Source organism: Maniola hyperantus, chromosome 22, assembly GCF_902806685.2.
Source record: "Maniola hyperantus chromosome 22, iAphHyp1.2, whole genome shotgun sequence".
NCBI lineage: Eukaryota > Metazoa > Arthropoda > Insecta > Lepidoptera > Nymphalidae > Maniola > Maniola hyperantus.
This window is the reverse complement of record NC_048557.2, coordinates 9,541,132-9,559,357: the sequence shown is the minus strand read 5'-3', so window position 1 is coordinate 9,559,357 and position 18,226 is coordinate 9,541,132. Positions and strand designations below refer to the sequence as shown.

Below are 18,226 nucleotides of genomic sequence, written 5' to 3'. Positions count from 1 at the left end.
AATTCGCAATTTGCTTCTATTTCGCAGTCGATTTCAAGCGAATTTCAAAGAAACATAGTATTTTGCTGTGGTGTTTTCTACTATTCCGCTGATATTTAACACTGTTTCACATTCTAAGGGCAATTACAACTATGACCTCAACTTTGCCGAACGACAGGAACGACGAAAGACGACGCAGGGTGAGTAGAGATTTGCACAACAAAAATAAAATGTTTCCACGATTTCCATTTCACTGAATGATTCATGTTATTGCGCTTCTCTTATCTTCAGGTTATTGATAAATACATTATGAGGCAGGTGTCTCTGTTTTTGAACCGGTTATTTGTTTTTCACAAAGAGATTTGCCTTAAAAATATCATGTTTTTTTATTACAAGGCTGTTTTCTACTACATTCTCGAAAAAGAATTTTCTTCTTCTTCTTTTCTTGTCTATGGCTCTAGGTACTGCGGTTTTGTTGTCCGCAATAATTCCGCCAATGTCAATTCAGTGGAGAGAACATCGTTGTAATTTGGTTCTTGAATTCCTTTCATGAGAGACTTTTCTTTCTATCCCACAGACTATAGTGTATATAAACCTTTGTTAGACCTAGACATCACAAGGACAACACAAGTTGTTAGTTTATACATTGGACAATTAGTATGATTTTAGTTTAACATAAAGGAAATATAACAATTAATAATATCATGACCGTTAAAACATTAAACATTGATGTTAGAGATACATTATAATTTAATATCATACAAATTAATATAATTGCATAGACATCTTAGGATCGAAGGGTTAGGAAAAGAGAGGAGATAAGGGAAATGAATTGGGCGAGGGATATTATGGGGTAGAAACTCGTACAAAGATATGGGGTGGTTAGTACAGTTGAAAAATATGTGCTCGAATGTTCCCTCATCCAGACCACATTCACAAAGCGAGCTATCTCTCACCCTGATTTTATTTAAGAACACTGGGGAGCATATGTGGCCTAATCGTAGCCTACATAGAACGGATATTGTCCTTTTATTTAGTTTTTTGGATTTGAAAAACCAGGGTTTGCCGGGAATATTGGGCTGGATATATCTATAGTGTTTAGCTATGTTTAATTGGGTAGTATTCCATCTTACATTCCAGTCCTTATGCATGTAAGTTTTAGCCAGAGGGATGAGGTCTCTTGGGAAGATACAGCTGTATGTTGGGGATCCTAACTGTATGGCTTGCTTAGCCCACATATCAGCTTGTTCATTTCCTTGTATGCCTTTGTGGCCTGGTATCCATGCTAAAGCTATATCTAAACCGTTGTTATGGCAATGGTATAATGTTTCTTTTATATTTAAAATAATTTGAAAATTCTGGACTTTATTTTTGAAAATATTACCCAATATTGCTTGCAAACAGCTCTTTGAATCCGATAATATTAAAACTTTATTTAAGCTGTGAGTCTTAACATATTTTAATGCCTCAAGGATGGCAATAGCTTCCCCGGTGAATACTGATGTTTGGGGAGGACTTCTAAATAAAAGGGCAATATTGTACTTTGGAATCCATACTGCTGAACCAACACTATCACTTTCTGTTAATTTAGAGGCATCAGTAAAAGCTAGAATCCACCCCTGCCAGTTTTGGTCTAAAATTTGGCCTAACTTTGTGTTTGCCTCAACTTCGTCTTTGCAAATGCCAAAGTCAAGTTGTATATTGGGGTTGTAAATTAAAGCATCAAATGAACAGTTAAATATAGGGAATATAGGAGACTGGGCTATTGGGTGTTGTAAGTCTTTACATCTCCTGTAGCTTTCTACCAGTCTAGGAGGGTCTTTATGTGCCCAGTATTCTTCAGTGTTAACCTTTTGTGCCATTGAGTTCAACTGTGGAATCAGTGGGTGCGACTCCACTTGTATTAGTTTACAGACAAACCGATCTGATAAGTACTGCCTTCTTAGGTCAAGAGGAGGGTCCACACATTCTGTCATCAGGGCTATTTTGGGTGAAGACTTCATGGCACCCAGAACTATCCGCAGGCATTTTGCTTGGATTAGATTTAGCCTTTCCAAACCATCTTTGTTGCAAGGTTCAAAGATAAAGGTGCCATAATCGAAGTGGCTTCTAACTATAGCATTATATAGAAGTTTCTGGCAGTATGGATGAGATCCCCACCACACTCCAGAGAGAGCTCTCATTATGTTAACTCCTTTTTCACACTTTTGGGCTACATAATTAAAGTGTTGTTTTCCTGTTAACCTTGCATCTAGTATAACGCCCAGAAATTTTACTGCCGGAACTGCTTCGATAATCTGCTCTTCGTATCTTATTTCTATATCCGGAATGCTTCTTTTTCTAGAGAAGATCAGAACGTTACTTTTAGAAGGAGAGAGACTTAGTCCATGTTCTTCAAGCCATATGCTAAGGTAGTACATAGCAGAGTTTAAGTTAACAGCTGCATCACGGATTGAGTTACTTGAGATATATAATGCCAGGTCATCTGCATACTGCAGTGTATTACAAAAGCTATTCACCGCCAGCTCTAAATCATACGTATAAATATTATACAACAGAGGACTAAGTACGGATCCTTGTGGGAGACCCTTCCAGACAGTTCTGGGTGGCATGAGCTCTTCATTTATACGTATTTTGATAGATCTAGCCATGAACAGATTCATAACAAAGTGCACAATCCTCTCAGGGATACTCAGATTAAGCATTTTGCGCCTGAGTAGTGGAAGATTAACACTATCATAGGCAGAGGTAATATCTAGAAAGATGCCCACCAGGTAATCTCCATTCGCGAAAGCAAGACGTATATCAGTAGACAGCATGCTTAAACTATCTATAGTACTCTTACCTTTTCTGAATCCAAATTGAGTTTTACCCAAAATGTCTTTGCTCTCTACATACCATTCTAATCTATTCTTTACCATATGTTCAAATATTTTACAGAGGGTGGATGACAAGGCGATGGGGCGATATGAAGTAGGTTCTGAAGGATTCTTTCCCGGTTTCAAGATTGGTAAAACAACTTGAGTTTTCCAGGGTTCTGGTATATTACCCGATATAAATATATTATTTACTATATTTAAAAAGTAGGTTTTACCCAGGATGTTTAGGTTCTTTATAAAGGAGTAGGGGATACCATCTTCTCCAGGCGTAGAATCCTTCAGCTCTTTTAGTACTATTTGTAGTTCTACAAGGGAGAAGGGTTGCTCTAATCTATGTGAAGGGGGGGGTATGCTAGTTGATGGGAAATAATCCTGATCTGGAGCAAAGGGTGGAGCTAATTTCGTTTCGAATTCGTGTAACCATGGAGATGGATCATTAGAAGGGGAATCTATAGTCCTAGATCCTCTGAATCTTTTGATATTCCGCCAAACCAGAGAAGACGGGGACCTGGGAGACAAGCTGTCACAGAAGGCTTTCCAGCCTTTATGTTTTTTTTTGGAAAGCATTCTTCTGACTTTAGCAGAGTTTCTCTGGAAGGCTATGAAATTTTCTATTGTCATATTTCTATTGTATTCCAATTCTGATTCCTCTCTCAGCTGCACTGCAGATGTACATTCAGAATCCCACCAAGGAGGTGATAGAAATTTTTGTTTATATTGTTTAATTGGAAAGTGAATGTCTGCAGCATTCACTAACGCCTGTTGGAATTGGTTGTAATTTTCTGAGAGGTTTTCCAAATTTACAGGTTCCAGTTGGGATAAGAAACTATCTACTGACTCGGCAAAAGCGCTCCAGTCAACATTGTTTATCCTGTATTTTAAAAGAGGTTTTGGGGCAGGCTTGGGGGATATGTGGTGAGTCATGTATATTAAGATTGGATAGTGGTCGCTACCATAAGAATTGCTCAGGACTTCCCAAGTTATGGTGTTTGCGATACTGGGAGAACAGAGAGAGAGATCTGGGACTGACCGAGGGTTTTGGCCGGGATAAACTCTGTGTTGGGGATCCATCGTTGAGGGAGCATACATTAATCTTGTCAAAAATATCTATTAAGTAGTTTGAAAAGGAGTCACAATAGTATGACCCCCACGAAGTGTGATGACAGTTAAAATCCCCTAGTACTATCAGGGGGGAAGGAAGTACTGAGAGCAAAGATAAAAGTTCAATTTCAAGATTAGGGTTGGGGTGGGGAATATAAATGGAAACAATGGTTTTATTTACAACTCTGGCAGCAACCACATTAATTTCCTGTGAATGCTGTGGCAAAGTAAGTTGAGAGTAAGTTAAAGTTTTTTTTTATAAATAAAGCGCATCCACCATATCCATCGCCCCTATCATCCCGGAGACAGGCAAAGCCTGGTATCCTGAAAGAGGATTCCTGTCTCAACCATGTCTCCGAGACGGCAGCGATGGCGATGTGGTATTTTTTAAAGAGTGAAGTTAATTCATGTTTTTTATTTTTGATACTTCTAATATTCCATTGTAGGATTGGGATCGGCTGGGCCGTTCTGAGATTTAAATATGTCTGTCAGTTTAACGATTTTTTCCGCCACGTTGTTCGGTATGTTGTTGTTGGGTTTCAGGATACAATTGTTTAGTAGTGCAACAAGGATTTCCATAAGGTCTTCATTTGAAACTGAAAAGGTTTGATTTTTGAGGGCACAACCATTTGAAGAGCACAGATAGTGCTCTGACGTCATGCATTTGTAAACAACAGCATAACCTCCCAAAGTTTAATAAACATGACTTCTATACTAGTTTACATGAAAAATATAGTAAATATCGTTATTGTATCATCCGAGAATGTAAAAACGCATCGATAAAGACCACAGGAAAGTTGTGGATTAGAGTGCCCAGTGAAATAAATATACGTAACACGCGAAGACTTGCTTAAAGGGATCCTATATGACTAACGACTTCAACCCAAATTTATTTTTGCAAAGATCACTTTGTTGTAAGTCTTACTTGATAACTTATTCAATTTATAAAGAGAAAACGATATTTTTTTACGTTTACTATGAGTTTTTAGAAATATATAAAAACTAGCTTATGCTGGTGACTTCACCCGCGTGGACTTCATAAATTTCAAACCCCCATTAACCCACTCAGGGGTGGAATTTCAAAAAATCTTTTCCTAGTGGATACCTTCTCTTTACCTACAAAGAACACACGCACTAAATTTCATGTATCTAGGATTAGGCTGTTTAGATGTTTAGGCTGTGCGTTGATATATAAGTTAGTGAGGACTTTAAATTTTATATATATGGATAATACGTTAGTCCACGTGTGACATAGGGATGACATTTCTTTGTTTACATATTTAATGACGTCACATCATGGCTGACAGCGTTTTCTGCGTTTCAAATAAAAATAAAAACTGTATTTTTTAAAATTGGATTTATATATCCATCCTGCGTTTTTAATAATTGTTATTGATATATTTCGTTTTCTTAAGCAAAATACTATAATAAATAATCATTTATTGGACGAAATTAGATATGAGTCAAATAGCCTATTTTTAGGCTTCCGTACCTCACAAGGATAATAGGAACCCTTGTAGGATCACTTTGTTTCTCAGATTAAGAATCAAGGTAGTTTGGCATTAAAATAATAATACCATGTTAGAGCAAGCTAGGTCTATAGAAAAGCTCTGAAGAGTGATAGAGATATAAACACAGTTTTTGTCTTTGTCATACTTTAGCTTTTTTTTGTTGGGCACATCTTATTTTGTGCCCAGCAAACCTCTGTGATAGTAATTTATTGCGAATATTACGAGATTTTCTTTAGTTTTCTGTTTTAAATTTAGTATTGAAGGTGTGTAGAAGCCATTTATGGTGCATTGCTGTGTAAAAGTTGTAGCGAACGCAAATTATAAAACATGACCTTTCATATGTAAGTAAAGCAAAGAATCGAAAAGGATTTTAATAATTCTTTCACCATTAGAAAGCTACTTTATCTAGAGTATCTTCAAGGAAAGTGCGGTTCAATTTACTTGCTCTATTAATACTTAAGTTGCGGTAGTCAAATACTGCAGCATCATGCTGATCCCTTTCAGCTCAAACAAGACATCATTTTTGTTCTTAGTACTGTCAAGCTCGTAGTTTTAATTTTTTAATTTTTAACATTTGGTTTATATATTTTGTTTCTCATGTTTTGTGAGCTGAATTAACTTTTATTTATTTATTTATATAGTTAAACTAGCTTATGCTCGCGACTTCGTCCGCATGGACTACACAAATTTCAAACGCCCATTTCACCTGACTGATCTATCAACAAACAGCTCAAACTACTGGACGGATCGGGCTGAAATTTAGTATGCAGATAGTTATTATGACGTAGGCATCCGCTAAGAAAGGATTTTTGAAAATTCAACTTCTAAGGGGGTGAAATAGGGGTTTGAAATTTGTGTAGTCCACGCGGACGAAGTCGCGAGCATAAGCTAGTTTTAAATATTTAGATAAATCAGATAGTTAGGTTTGTTTGTTTTGATTTGGTATGAAGTAAAACTTTTGACACCCAGGTACTGCTGGGGCCTTTGCCATCTGGATTCCTCAGAGCAGACGGCACGACAGACACACTTGATGCAGATTACCAAGCAGCTCTAGCTCTTCAGCAGCAGCTTTGTGGCGCTTCGGTAAATATTACTTTAGTTATTACTAAATCTAGAGATATCCGTTCCTTTTTGTTTTGTATGGGAGCTTATGACAATAATATGTCGTAGATAATCGCTGGTATTCTCACGGATGACGGATAGAACACGGATGACGGAAGTGCAGTGCGTAATCGCCGTAACTGTTTTTGTTTTGTCATTACAATAAAACTAGTAGGTACACTCAGATAGAACATAGCACGATTTTCCAGTCAGATTGAAGAGCTCACTCCATAATCACTGTAGGGAAAATATTAAACTACCTACTTAATATACAACATTGTTTTATATCTACTGATAAAATTGATAAAGTTAGTGAAAACTGGTCATCCATTAATAGATATGCTAACTTTTATGAACATAGTTGGTATATGGCAAGGTTCAGATAGGAAATAAAAATCGCATTATAATGAAGACACTGTATTTATCTATATTAATGACTTTTTTATACTTTTCATCAGGTGTGTACACATTAATAAACATAACATGATTTTTTGCTATATTTATTGACCTTTTTTGGAATAATGTGAACCAACCAAAATTTTAAAAATACCTATAGTTAGCGACTATTAGGAATGGGGACGCCCCGCACACCCGCACGTACCCACGCTCGCCCGCACCTGGTTAGCGCGGGGGCTGTGCGGGTGTGCGGGGTGCTACCTCCCCTAGTGCCATCTCGACCTGTCGCGTACTATAGTCAAGCATTTGCAGCTACTTATCTGTTATCCATACTTATATTATAAGCTGGTTGCAGTACGCGGCAGAAAGTAATGTATATCAACCTTTAGAAAGAAGTAGCTGTTTTGTAGAGCATTGTCTCTGTCGTTGAGACCGACAAAACCTCAAATAGGTATGAGTGACAGAGACAACACTCTACAAAGCCGAAATGTCATTATAAAGAAAAGAAAGAAAGAAAGAAAAGACGTTTATTTATGCAATTGTGCCACACATTACAACTTAAAGCTAAGAGCTCGTTATTCCGGCGCTTTTTCCACCTGAGAACAAGCAAAAGAAGCGCCGGAACAAACTGTCATATTGTGTGGCACAACCCGAAAAAAGGGTCCCGGCTCAGCATTATGCTGTATGCCTTGTTGCACAAGAACATACAGCGCTGATTTTCAGCTGGTACCCTGAACCGGGTGACGCCACGGAATCATAAACTAATGATAACTAAACTAATGATAGCTAAACTAATGATAACTAAACATAACTAATAAAATACACGGAAACATAAAAAATTACTAACTAACAACTATACTTAGTTATTTAGCACCATACATATTTCAATGTCTAAATAAAAAAAATAAAGGCCGATGTACATTACTTTCTGCCGCGTACTGTACTAGATGATGCTTGCGACTTCGTCCGCGTCGATATGTTAAATAGATCCCGCGGGTACCATGGGATAAAAATGGATGGGATCCATTCCAAATTTCAGCCAAGTCCAGTAGTTTTTGCGTGGAAGAGTAACAATCATACACACAATTTTGCGTTTTTTAAACATTATATCTGCGCGGACGAAGTCGCGGGCGGGCGTAGTCTATATATTTAAAATGAAAAGGTTACTGACTGACTGATCTATCAACGCACAGCTCAAACTACTGGACGGATCGGGTTGAAATTTGGCATGGACAAAAAAGGGCAATACGTGCAATTTATAATTTAAAACCGCGCGATTCCCTACGAGAGATATTTAAGGAAATAGGTATTCTTACAGTAGCTTCCCAATATATTTACAATAATATAATTTTTGTACGACAAAACATTCACAGTTACAAAAAAATCAGTGATCTCCATGATAGGCAAACTAGAAACAAAAATAAGCTCGCTACTCCTGCGCTCCGCCTCTGGAAGGTGGGAAAGTCATTTGTGGGAATGAGTGTAATATTTTATAATAAAATTCCACAAGCAATTTTAGACTTGCCTTTACACAAGTTTAAAAAATGTGTTAAAAGTATGCTCCTAAAAAAAGCATATTATACAGTCGCAGACTATGTAAACGATAAAAAAGCTTGGATTTGACTCGCTCCAGCAATGCACGGGGCTGCAATGGCTTGTATAGTAGAGGTGTCAAAAAATAATGTACCTAATAAATTTATTAAATATACAAATGTATTCAAGATATTCGTTTTTAGATTAAAACAAAATTGAATACAATATATAATAAGTAGTGAAAATTTGAGAAAATCCTTCCTAAAAAATAACTCAGGCGTTCGATCTTTGATACGCCGCGCGCGGCGCGACCGAGCGACGATATTAGAATAAAATATATTAGGTAGGTACAGCTGAATACAAATATCGTCGCGATTCGACGGTGAATAATTATTACATCGAATTTTCGTATTGGCCTGTTACATGTTGACTGTGATGATACGAGTATGCGGCTAGTATTTTTATCATTTTATTTGTTTCGTAATAAATTTTGAATGCAGTTTTATTTATTTGTGAACTTGAGTGTCGATAAATATTTAATGCGAATAATTGTAATGTAGATTAGGCAAAATAATGTAGATTAGGTACATTTTTGTGTTGTGATAGATTTGTGTCGCGCGTTAATAATACCTATTATAGTAGATTTGTTCTTTTTGGAAATACTTGCGTCATTTTATAAATCTTATGAGAAAATGTTTTTCAAAGTGTAGGTATTATCATACATTTAAGTATTATAGGTAATAGGTTAGGTACGTGAAGTCGTATTGTTCTTTTTAGAAATCATCATCATCATTTTATAATTCGTATGATAATAAATATGTAGAAATGTATGATAATAAATATAGTAGTTACCTACTAAAAAGATTTTTTTATAGGTAACTAGGTAAACTTACCTACCTATTGTATTGTAGGTATCTACTTGACATTGCTTTATCGTTCTACTTGTTTTTATTTTTACATACATAGGTAGGTACTAGGTACTGTATTCCGCGACAGGTTAAGATGGCAATCGGGGTATGAGGCGGGGGTGACACCCCGCACACCCGCACGTCACCCTCGCTCGCCCGCACTGGGTTAGCACAGGGGCCGTGCGGGTGTGCGGGGCATTCCCTCCCCGATTGCCATTTCGACCTGTCGTGAAGGTATGGATTGGGTGCCTATTAAGAGTAAAATTTAAAATTTAAATCAATCGAGTTAAATACAAGCTATACCCTACTTAGTTCTCGACCTTATTGACGGTTATGAGAAAGTTGTTTTTTGTCATATTCTTGTTCAGTAGGTATCATTCATAGATTGTTAAAATGTTGTTCCCTATGTCAATAAGGTCGGAAATCGCTTGCACCCATTTATCTGCTTGCGCCTCATGGTGAAATCGGTGCAAGCAAATCTCGACCTTATTGACGGTTATGAGAAAGTTGTTTTTTGTCATATTCTTGCTCAGTATAATTCATAGATTGCTAAAATGCTGTTTTCTGACGTATGTCAATAAGGTCGAAAATCGATTGCACCCATTTTTCTGCTTGCGCCTCACGGTTCAAGCAATTTTTTTTTGTAACAAAATAATGTAACGTTAATAATTATTAAATATTTGTCTGTAACACGTGATAATATTGTGATACACACATGAACCTGTATTTGACACCTCTATTGTATAGTACGGTATAATAACATTGTAAATTGAAAAATTAAAAAGAGCAACCGCCGAGTTTCTTGCTGGTTCTTCTCGGTAGGAACGGCATTCCGAACCAGTGGTAAATTAAACCTGACTATTCATAAGCACTTTTAAAAAGTTTACATGAATAAAAAAACATTCTATTCTAAAAACATTCTATTCTATTCTATTCTATGCAGCTATTATGATGTAGACGTCCGCTAAGAAAGGATTTTTGAAAATTCAACCTCTAAGGGGGTAAAACAGGGGTTTGTAATTTGTGTAGTCCACGCGGACGAAGTCGCGAGCATAAGCTAGTGAAAAATAAAAATATTTTTGTACAGAAACCGAAATTGTTGAGGCTAATTTTTCCTAACTTTTTCATGCATATTTTATGTAAATCGTTTTTATATTAGACTAGCTTAGTCAAAATCAAAGTCAAAGTCAAATGATTTATTCAAAATAGGTAATAAATTACTCTTATTGATTGTCTGGTATAGTGTTAGATTTGTAAGATAATATAGTGGTGATAATTATAACGCAAACTTAAAACTAAAGCTACGCTTATGCTCGCGACTTCGTCCGCGTGGACTACACAAATTTCAAACCCCTATTTCACCCCCTTAGGGATTGAATTTTCGAAAATCCTTTCTTAGCGGATGCCTACGTCATAATAGCTATCTGCATGCCAAATTTCAGCCCGATCCGTCCAGTAGTTTGAGCTGTGCGTTGATAGATCAGTCAGTCAGTCAGTCAGTCAGTCAGTCAGTCAGTCAGTCAGTCACCTTTTCCTTTTATATATTTAGATGCCGGCCGCCGGCCCGCCTCTGACAGCCAGGCTGAGCGTCACGATAGCACAGGCCAAGCTGGTCAAAAATTATGGTATGTATCCATTCATTGAGATCTTGATTAGTTGTAAAATCGCTGAAGTTTAAAAATAAGGAAATAAGTATAGAACTTAAATATTGTTTCAACGGGGTAGACGCACGTGGTCCTAGAGTGCACGAGCGTAGCAGAACAACGCGAACGCCATTTGGGTTCCCCGACCTCATTCCATGAAGCCCTCGGCAACCTGGGCGGTCTACTCGGCTTCTGGAGTGAGCTTGGATGGCTGGAGTGAAGACTTCAGCGGGGAGGGCCAATGCACGCACAACAGACGGAAACGTTTAAGTGCGGAAACCAGCCCAGAGCGAAGAAGCGAAGCGAACGGGGTAGTAGTAGGGGGTGTAGTTTTTTTTTATTTTATTTATTAAATTAACTAACGGCTACTTACACTAATACATTTAAAAAAAAAACTTAATTCTGAAAATATTACTTACTAAGTGCAGTCGCCAATTATAAGTTAATACAACATTTACAAACATGTGACAAAATAAAAAACAAACATCAATAAGATTAAAGATAATACTTCCTACTCAAGACTTCCAATATGCAAAGATCTTTTCCCGAAACTTATATAAAGAGTCAGAATTAATGTCAATGACAGAGCTGTGGTGGTTAAGAGTTTTTTTTTAATGTTGAAGACAACATTCCGAAGACGGAATAGTATTAAATATTACGCCGTACATTGTCAAATACTTAAAAGTTTAAGGGAGTCTGGCAGGGGGTTGGGTTGCCACCAGTGGCGTGCATAGGGTTTAAAGCCAGGGTAAGCAGTAGTTAGGTAAGCAAGTCAAAGAATAATGAGCATTGAGCAAGTTCAACCGAGTTAACTATTTCTTGGGTAAGCAGCGCTTTTATGCCTCTATGAGTTGCACGCCACCGGTTGCCACTACACTTTTATAAAATATCGAAGGTCTGGCACTCGCTGACTGTCTCTATGTAATTACTTGTGAAAATCCCTCTTCATTCTAAAAGTTTCTATTTTTGTGTGACAGGTCTGACCCGCATGGACCCATACGTCCGCCTGCGAGTGGGACACTGCATATACGAGACCCACACAGATCCCAGCGGTGGGAAGACGCCTCGATGGAACAAGGTTATACATTGGTAAGTTTGGGGTTTTACATTATCCGTACCCATATTATAAATGCGAAAGTGTTTGTTTGTTGGTTGGTTGGTTTGTCCTTCAATCACGTCGCAACGGATCGAGGTGATTTTTTGCATGGGTATAGTTAAAGACCTGGAAAGTGACATAGGCTACTTTTATCCCGGGAAACTAAAGAGTTCCTACAGGATTTTTAAAAACCTTAATCCACGCAAACGAAGTTTCGGGCATCAGCTACTTAACTATACTAGGGCTATTACAAACTTGCGAACTGGGTCATACGTCATTTTTGTCGGCTGCACTTACAGGCCTTACGGAACTGAAACCCAATGCTCAGCTGCGCGATTGCGGGAGGATGACAGCTACAATGTCACGATCGCAATCATTTCTGATTGGTTGACGCTCGCTCACTATTGGCTACAATGCGTTGTTGCAACAAGAATCGCACAAATTCAGCCAATCAGAACAATTGAGATTGTAATAATGATTGATACAGGTTTTAGACAATCGCCCTACTGGTGTAGTGTCAAGCTTTTGTGGTTTAGTATAATTTAAAAAAACTTTTCTTATTAAATTATGCGCAAAAAATATGTTTAACGACTCTGCATACTTCGTCACGAAAGGAAAACTTTGCTATTTAGGTCTGTTACGTAAAAAGTATGAAATACTAACATTTTCCGTGAAATATGTACAATTGAATTAGTAGCACTAATAAGGTTAAATGTGACGTACTGTGGGACACTTAAATACTTAGGCAGTTGTTCGATCGTCGCCGATTAACGTGAATGCCTTTATTTATAACTAGCTGATGCCCGCGACCACATCCGCGTGGAATTAGGTTTTTTAAAAATCCCGTGGGAACTCTTAAATTTTCCGGGATAAAAAGTAGCCTATGTCCTTCCCCGGGTTGCAAGCTACCTCTGTACCAAATTTCGTAAAAATCGGCTGAACGGTTGAGCCGTGAAAAGCTAGCAGACAGACAGACAGACACACTATCGCATTTATAATATTAGTATGGACTAGCTGATGCCCGCGACCACATCCGCGTGGAATTAGGTTTTTTAAAAATCCCGTGGGAACGCTTTGATTTTCCGGAGTCAAAAGTAGCCTATGTCCTTCCCTGGGATGCAAGCTATCTCTGTACCAAAATTCATCAAAATTGGTTTAACGGATGAACCGTGAAAAGCTAGCAGATAGACAGACAGACACACTTTCGCATTTATAATATTAGTATGGATTAGTATGGATGATGTCCATGGCTTCGTCCGAGTTGAATTAGGTTTTTAAGAATCCCGTGGGAACTCTTTGATTTTCCGGAAATAAAAGTAGCCTATGTCACTCTCCAAGTCTTTATCTATACCCGTGCAAAGAATCACGTCAATCCGTTGCGACGTGATTGAAGGACAAACCAACAAATAAACACACTTTCGCATTAATAATCCCATAGATAGATGGTGATAGATGTCCACTACTGGACATAAGTCTCTTTTAGGGACTTCCACACGCCACGGTCCAGCGGCTCCCTGCGATTCGTCTGATGTCATCCGTCCACCTAGTTGGGGGTCTTCCAACACTGCGTCTTCCGGTGCGAGGTCGCGCAAGGTGCTGGAATGGCATTCATAATATGGGATTCTGAGAGGAAACCCGTGCTCAGTAGTGCGCCAGCCATCATGGTTCTTTGTTACAGCTTGCTGCCTCCCGGTGTGAACTCAATCTACCTGGAGATTTTCGACGAGTGCTCCTTTACTATGGACGAACTCATCGCGTGGACTCATATAACCATACCACAGGCTGTGTTGAATGTAAGTCTACTTCATATATATGCCTAGCATTTTCCCATGTTAGTTGGGGTCGGCTCTCCTAGCCATATTTCTCCAAGTTTTTCTATTTTGGGTCGTCATAGGGTCAATTTGGGCTGTTTTAAGATCGTTCAATATGACTGTCATCCAGCTTTGTCGAGGTCTTCCCCGTCGTCTGGGTCCAGCGCTAACATTGATTACACTTCTGGTCATGTGAATCTCGGGTCTTATCAAAAATGTAAGTCTACTTCGAAAAATAAATATTAAAAAAACTGACTTCCAAAACCACTACAAAGTAAAAAATAACTTGTTTCTACACGTGCATGTATGTTGAAGTCGACTGACAAGACTATTGTAGAGAATTTAATGAAGAAGATATTGGTCTTTGACAGTTTTGTCGTAGCTTTAACTGTTTTCCTTAAAAATTGAAAAAAAAACCACGACAAAAGAGGGGGGAAAAAACATTTCTCGACATGTTCCTAGTTCTACATTGAAGTATGTAATATAGCTTATCCTGCTAGACCACAGATATATATACCTACAGATATGCAACTAGCGTGGCCCCTCTCGCTCAAGCAGAGATACTTGCTTGTGAAATGTTATTCCCTTCGCTACGTACGCTTCGTCTATGGTACCGCAACCCACTATTGCAAAATAACTTCAAAAAGAAAAATTGTATTCAATTTTCAAAACAAATCAATTTTATTTCTTTAAAATACTTGAGTCAACATAACCTCACTTAACGTTGTTTGTCAAGATCTCACGTACAAAATACATCTTGACAAACAGAGAAGGTGGCCACGGTGATAAAGACGAAAAATTATCATTCTGTCACGTTCTAATAAGAGCCTAAATGCATTTAGCTATCTCGTTCTAACAGTAAGAGTCACAATAGGGCTACTTCTATAGGTATTTGTTCTGAGTGCTAGACCCTTTGGTATTGAAGTGCTTTTGTTTCCAGGGAGAGACTCACGAAGACTGGTACCCGTTGAACGGTAAACAGGGCGACGGTGTCGAAGGCATGATTAACCTCGTTCTGAGCTACTCGGTAAGTTGGTTCAATTCAAAATGTTGCATTAAAGTAATATCTAATTGTACCTCCTTTTTTAGATTTCATTTTGTAACCTCACCTTTCCACCCTCACCACCTGGGTGTCTGGTGCACTTCGACCGTCCGCTGCGCCAGATCCTTCTTTCCACGCACGTGCTAACTGTGGAACCAACTCCCATCGGCGGTGTTCCCACTAGATTACAACATGGGGTTATTCAAGGGGCGGACCAACAAATTCCTGAAAGGCCGGCAACGCATCGGCGGTTCCTCTGGTGCTGCATATGTTCATGGGCGGCGGTAATCACTTAACATCAGGTGACCCGCCTACTCATTTGCTCGCTATATCTATTTAAAAAAAAAACCTGTCATTTGTGTTTTTGTGGTGCAATAAAGAATCTACATACATATACACACAAACACACACACACGCACACTACACATGAATACTACACTGCTACACAAATTAATTAATACTTTAAAAGTTATTAAAAATGACAACATTTTTTCTTGTACTCTTCCTAGATTATTCGAAACTCTCATGTAATGCTTAAAAAATGACTCGTCACGCGTCATTTTAACTCTATGGGTCAACTGTCATGTCAAAAGTATGGCCTCACCTTTGAAATAAGGGCTAAAATCTTACTTTTCACATGAAATTTGATACAAAAAGTTAAAATGGCGCGTGAAGAGTCATTTTTTAGAGACTATAACTAAAATTAATGGTCAGATCCATAATGCATTTATTTGTTTGGCCAGGTGGGACCAGCAGCGGTGGCCACGTTCCCACCAATGCTGGTTGTCCCCAACGTGGGCTTAGGCGGCTATGCAACCATGCCCGTATACCCCGCGCCCATGCAGCAACCCTACCCGCAACCGCAGGTGCCGCAACAGCAGCAGCCAGCGCCCGTGCAGCCAGTCACTGCAGAGCAGCTGCAACAGGTAAATGATCCAGCAGGGCATTTCTAGGTTCAGCAGGAAGTTTCCAGGTCCATTTAGATAGTTTCAATAATTTCATGGGAAAAGTTCCAGTGCCTTAGAAAACCTTCCAGCTCTAAACTACCAGGCACTCAGGAATATCAGAGGTAACTATACTAAGGAGGCCTTAGTACGGGTGACAAGCGAATAGGACACAAGGCATGCCAAAGTACCAGGCTCCCAGTATTGGTAAGGAGGTCTTGTGAATATAGCAATGCCTGTATACCCACGCAGGCCATTCTTTCGCCAGGTAGGACCAGCACAGTGGCCACGTTTGCTCTTTTCAAAAATTATATCTAAATATATAAAAGCAAAAGGTGACTACTGACGGACTGACTGACTGATTGATGTATCAGCGCACAGCTCAAACTACTGGACGGATCGGGCTGAAATTTGGCATGCAGATAGCTACGAAACGTAGGCATCTGCTTAGAAAGGATTTTTGACAATTCAACCCCTAAGGTGGTGAAATAGGGGTTTGAAACTTGTGTAGTCAACGCGGACGAAGTCGCTAGCATAAGCTAGTATACAATAATAATTATTGTATATAATGCCATTTGTTTCATTATTTTATTCGGACATGAAAAATTTAAATCTTGCTATACCGTACCATCTTAGTAAATTGAAAACCTCTCCTTTCAGATCGAAGAGATGTTCCCCAGCATCGACAAGGAGGTGATCAAGTCTGTTCTGGAAGCCAACCGCGGCAACAAGGACGCCACCATCAACTCCCTGCTGCAGATGTCTGAGTAGACACCACTTGATTGCTTCTACATAATATACCCCAAGTCATTATATACGAGATCCTACGTACGGGATATATTGACGCCTAAAGTCACTGTCTTATTGGTATTTACTCGTATTTGGTTATACACAATCTATAAAATAAAATACAGTACTGTAATGCGTACAGAATGAGTTATTTCGCGCTATTTTAACTTTATTTGTCAACTGCTCAGAATAAATACCTGCGGGGCGGTTGTCTAAAACCTGCATCAATCATTATTACAATCTCAATTGTTCTGATTGGCTGAATTTGTGCGATTCTTGTTGCAACAATGCATTGTGGCCAATAGTGAGCGAGCATTAACCAATCAGAGATGATTGCGATCGTGACATTGTAGCTGTCAAACAACCGCGGTAGGGCCACAGGTCAACTGTCATGTCAAAGTACGATTTAACTTATTTTCTTAATATATGGCTTTTCTCAGTGCCACATCAGCACAATGCACTTTGCCAGTCTGAAGTGGCCTGAAGGAGACACAAAGCGGATTGGCCGGTCAAAATCTTAAATTCTCAATCATTATCACAATCTCAATTGTTGTGATTGGCTGAATTTGTGCTATTCTTGTTGCAACAACGCATTGTAGCCAATAGTGAGCGAGCGTCAATTAATCAGAGGTGATTGCGATCGTGACATTGTAGCTGTCATTCTACCGCAATCGAGCCCCTGTACTTTTGACATGACAGTTGACACATAGAATCAAAATGGCGCGTGAAAACTCATTTTGTACCACCACTTTGTTTGACTATACCACTTTTATAATTCGCATAGGCAAAATTCCTTTGCCGATATACTAAAAAAACTGAACTGACTAAAACCGAATGTACACCAATGAAATACCTTATTGCTTGACGTGAAGATTTTAAACACAAGAACAACAGAGACTCTTGCTTTTTCGCTCATAATTCGCGCGTACAAAACATGGCGCGTTAGGCCACGACCAATACCGTGATATTTTCGCGCTATTTATTTTTCATGAAAATCTGGTGGCACTGGAAACGTCAAAAATGTTAAAAATTCGACTATAAGTCTAAAACTACGACTTAGAAAATATAAAAAAATGGTTCATTCTATGTTACCGTGATTCAAGTTATGAAATTCGCAATTCCCAACTCCATCTAGTGACCAATATTTTTTTTTAATCCATTATTTATAACTAGCTTATGCTCGCGACTTCGTCCGCGTGGACTACACAAATTTCAAACCCCTATTTCACCCCCATAGGGGTTGAATTTTCAAAAATCCTTTCTTAGCGGATGCCTACATCATAATAGCTATCTTCATGCCAAATTTCAGCCTGATCCGCCCAGTAGTTTGAGCTGTGCGTTAATAGATCAGTCAGTCAGTCACCTTTTCCTTTTATATATATAGATGAATTTTAAAAATCTATCTGGATTTTATTTAAGTATAATAGACTAAAAAAAAATTAAGGGTGCCTATTTTTTTTTTAAATAGTATATGGCTGTTCTGACTTTATGTA

General features: G+C 38.5%; 1 protein-coding gene across 1 annotated transcript; it reads left to right on the top strand.

Moving 5' to 3' along the window:
• On the top strand, nucleotides 1-16,839 carry LOC117992950 (toll-interacting protein-like). The gene is made up of 8 exons (XM_034980683.2): nucleotides 1-179; nucleotides 6,440-6,553; nucleotides 10,958-11,033; nucleotides 12,029-12,140; nucleotides 13,826-13,940; nucleotides 14,899-14,985; nucleotides 15,744-15,926; nucleotides 16,605-16,839. The coding sequence occupies exons 1-8, from the start codon at nucleotides 132-134 to the stop codon at nucleotides 16,713-16,715; spliced, it is 846 nt and encodes a 281-aa protein (XP_034836574.1). The 5' UTR covers nucleotides 1-131; the 3' UTR covers nucleotides 16,716-16,839.
• Nucleotides 16,840-18,226: the final 1,387 nt, after the last annotated feature.